At 36.8% G+C, this 4,295-nt stretch overlaps 1 protein-coding gene across 1 annotated transcript; it reads right to left on the bottom strand.

Moving 5' to 3' along the window:
- Positions 1–206: 206 nt before the first annotated feature.
- Positions 207–857, bottom strand: LOC121997337 (the record flags this gene model as incomplete). Its single annotated transcript, XM_042551729.1, has 1 exon — positions 207–857. A coding segment is annotated over one exon (651 nt), but the record flags the coding sequence as incomplete, so codon positions are not given.
- Positions 858–4,295: the final 3,438 nt, after the last annotated feature.

Genomic DNA, 4,295 nt, shown 5'->3' on the forward strand with positions numbered 1-4,295 from the left:
CGTATCTACACACCAGGTGCTGGTAGATAACACCGCTAAACATGTTTCAACAACTAGAGCATGAGATATACCTTTGTTTTGGTTCCTACGAGGACAGTCCGCCTTCCAATGTCCTGACTGCTTCCAGATGAAGCACTTGCCCTTCGGCTTCTTCACTCCAATCCCGTACTCTGAGATTTATTCACTTTCTTTGCTGAGCCAGCTTGTTTCTTCTTCTTCTTTCCTTTCGGTTTAGAAGTAGAACCATTTTCAGCAAAGTGAATTTGAGAATTGTGACGAAATAATCCTTCTGCTGCTTGAAGTTCTGTCAGTAGTTCCCCTAATGAATAAATCCTTTTATTCATATTATAGTTCAGGCGGAACTGCTCAAAACTTCTAGGTAGCGTTTGGAGGATCATATCGATCTGGGTTTCCCCATCAATTTCTCCTCCAAGGATCTGTATCTCGTTCAGATAAGCCATCATCTTTAGGATATGATCCCTTACAGGAGTACCCTCTTGCATGGTGGCTGTCATTATCTTTCTCATAGCTTCTTGTCTAGAAGCCCTATCCTGATGACCAAAGAGCTCCTTGAGATTGTTCATAATATCATAAGCTGTTGGTAAATCTTGATGTTGATGTTGCAATACATTTGACATTGAAGCCAAAATGTAACACCGCGCCATCTCATCTGCCTTTACCCATCTCTTATGATATTCAATCTCCTCTTGGGTAGATTCACCAGTGGGTGCATCAGGGCACTGCTCAGTCAGTACAAATTTATAGCTTTCAGCAGTAAGAACAATGTCCAGGTTTCTTTTCCAATCTATGTAATTAGGTCCAGTAAGTCTATTCTGTTGAAGTATGATGGACAGTGGGTTGAAAGTCATCCTAAGAATCACAAATAACTTTTGGTCAGAACTCTAAATTTAGAATAATATTGATTCCTCAAACAATACTATTTTAAATTAACCAACACCTCATAACACCGTGAATTTTGTATGCCACGTTAGTGTGGACGCATACAAATTCAACATTTGTAAAAGGAGGGTTTTAACCCATTAATTTTATTATCTTGTCAACCTAACTTTTGACAAATAAAATTAATAGTTGGTATTATTTGGTCACACAAATAATAGCAGTGACTCCGTTGGGGAGGATACTATTGGATGTGTCTAAGTGTATACCATTACTTGACACTAAGTCCATTAATAAGATTATGTCCCTTCCGTTGGGGAAGATCACACGCTCTTAATTAACTTCCTATAGTCATCCATAAATGGAAGTCTGTTCTAGTGATCCGCAAACAAGCTCATCCGTTATGGAGGAAGGCACTCAGAGCCAACGCGCAAGCTTGTTTGCATCACTTACAAACCAGTAATGGAGACCATGGGATTTATTTAAAAATCCCTCTCCCACTTAGTTATTTATAAATGAGGAATTTTAACTATGCTAGCCTACTTTACTTGTAAACTAACATGCACACACAACACAATATAAAAGCAATAAATAGAAAATCTAATTTCAACTATTATGACTTTTATCTTTAGTTGTCCTCCGTGTGTTGTCATCCCAAGCTGCTGCCATATTTGGCCACCGCCACCGGGTCTAGCTGTCGCATCCATCTTGCTCCTCGTTTCGCTGCGCCTCTGGTCCTTAGAAGGTTCCACGCTTTGCAAGATTCGATCCGCGACATAAATAGAATTTTACATTTTTGATCCTATATTCCATAAAAGGAATGTACATGTATCTAGATCAAAAATAAAATCCTAATAAAACTAAATACAGCTCCTGCTGTATTTTAATACAATCATGCACACACATATAAATGCCCTTGACATGTCCAAGGGTCCAATCACACACATAATAACTAAAAGCCATAATAGTTGGATCCTGCATCCACAAAGTTAGCACATCCTACTATTATCCTGCCTAAATTATGTATGACATGTGCATAATTAAACTAAATACCAAATACACAGAGGCAAAACCCTAGCTCTGATACCAATTGTTGGTTGCTACTCGGAAAACCTATAGGTTCCACTGTACAAAAATTTTGTACAAAGGTCTGAACCTTTTCCTAGCTACCATGTGTTCTTTTAAATTAAATTTTGGATCGCCTGCGGAACTTAACACGTTTGATCCAAAACTTAATCTATTTGTTCTTTTAGGTTTTGACTTGGATCTCCTGCGAAACTTAACACGTTCAACCCAAGTCTCCTTAAGTTATTAATTCCATTAAATATTAATTTCCATAATTGGTTCCCAGTACTGACGTGGCGAGGTACATGGCCTTCTTGGATATGGGAGCAACCACCACCGACTAGACAAAACCTTTTATAGAAAGATAATATTTAATTTCCTAAAATAACTTTAGGTTAACCAAAGAGAACAATCAAATCACAAGGAAAAGAAAAAACAAAAGAACACAACTTCGAAAAACATATTCGAAATTCTAGAACGTAAGCCTCTTGTATTTGGTATTATTTCCATAAATAACTAGCATGATGCGGAAAGAAAAATTACTAGTTATACCTTGTAGAAAAACCTCTTGATCTTCTACCGTATTCCTCTTCTAACCTCTGACGTTGTGTGGGCAACGATCTACCGAGATGAGAAACCACCAACCACCTTCTTCTCCTCCAAGCAAGGTTCGGCCACAAAGGAAAACTTCACCAAGGAGAAAAACCAAAATACTAACCAAGCTCCAAGAGATGCTAGCTTTCTCTCCTTCTTCTTCTTCTTCTTCTCCGAGTTGTATCCGGCCACCACAAGAGCTCCAATGGAAGAGAAGGGTTCGGCTACCACAAGAGGAAGAGAGGGAGAGGATGGCCGGCCACACCAAGGAACAAAAGAGGGAGAGAAATAATAGATGTTGTGTCTTGTGAAGGCACCCTCACCCCTTCTTTTATATTCCTTGGCCTAGGCAAATTAGGAAATTTAATTACAATAAAATTTCCTTAATTCCCTTGTCATGATTTAATTGAGAAAAATAAAATAATATTTCCCCAATTAATCAATGATGGCCGGCCACATCAATGGGAAGCAAATTGGACAAGTTTCAATCAACAATTAAAACTTTCCTTATTTGTTTCCGGAAATTTTAAAAATAAAATTTCTCTTCAAAAAATCTCTTCATGATTAATAAAAAGAAATTTCCATAATTTTAATTTTACAACATGTGAATAATTTTTAAAGAGAAAATAAAATATCTCACCAATCTACAAATAAGGAAAGAGATCTAATCTCTTTCTTTAATCTTTTGTAAATTTTACAAGAGAGATAATTTAATTTAAATCCTCTTTAATAAATTATTTCTTCCACATAATAAAAATTAAAATTGAAATTATTTTTAATTTATTTTGGCCGGCCTTACTAGCTTGGGTTCAAGCTAGGGCCGGCCACCCAATATTATACCTAGGCCGGCCCTAGCTTGTTCCCAAGCTAGCTTGGCCGGCCCCTATTGGGTGGGTATAGAAGGTGGGTATAGGTGGGTATAGAACTCTATAAATAAGAGGCTACGATAGGGACCGAGAGGAGGAATTGGTTTTGGTCTCCTGATAAAATTAAGCATCCCGTGTTCGCCCCGAACACACAACTTAATTTTATCAATGATAATTCATTCCACTAGAGAACTATCATTGAACTACCGCACCAATCCCAAATTACATTTTTGGGCTCGTTCTTATTATGAGTGTGTTAGTCTCCCTGTGTTTAAGATATCGAATGTCCACTAATTAAGTGAGTTACTGACAACTCATTTAATTAATATCTAAGTCCAAGAGTAGTACCACTCAACCTTATTATCATGTCGGACTAAGTCCACCTGCAGGGTTTAACATGACAATCTTTATGAGCTCCTCTTGAGGACATTATCAACCTAGTATATCTAGGACACAGTTTCCTTCTATAATCAACAACACACACTATAAGTGATACCATTTCCCAACTTATCGGGTTTATTGATTCATCGAACTAAATCTCACCAATTGATAAATTAAAGAAATAAATATCAAACATATGTGCTTGTTATTATATTAGGATTAAGAGCACACACTTCCATAATAACTCTGGTCTTTGTTCCTTTACAAAGTCAGTATAAAAGAAACGACCTCTAATGGTCCTACTCAATACACTCTAAGTGTACTAGTGTAATTATATAGTCAAGATAAACTAATACCTAATTACACTACGACCTTCTAATGGTTTGTTCCTTTCCATTTTAGTCATGAGCTACTGTTTATAATTTATAAGGTACTGATAACATCATTTTCTGCATGTGACACCACATACTATGTTATCTACAATATAAATTA

This window comes from Zingiber officinale, chromosome 1B, assembly GCF_018446385.1.
Source record: "Zingiber officinale cultivar Zhangliang chromosome 1B, Zo_v1.1, whole genome shotgun sequence".
Taxonomy (NCBI): Eukaryota; Viridiplantae; Streptophyta; class Magnoliopsida; order Zingiberales; family Zingiberaceae; genus Zingiber; species Zingiber officinale.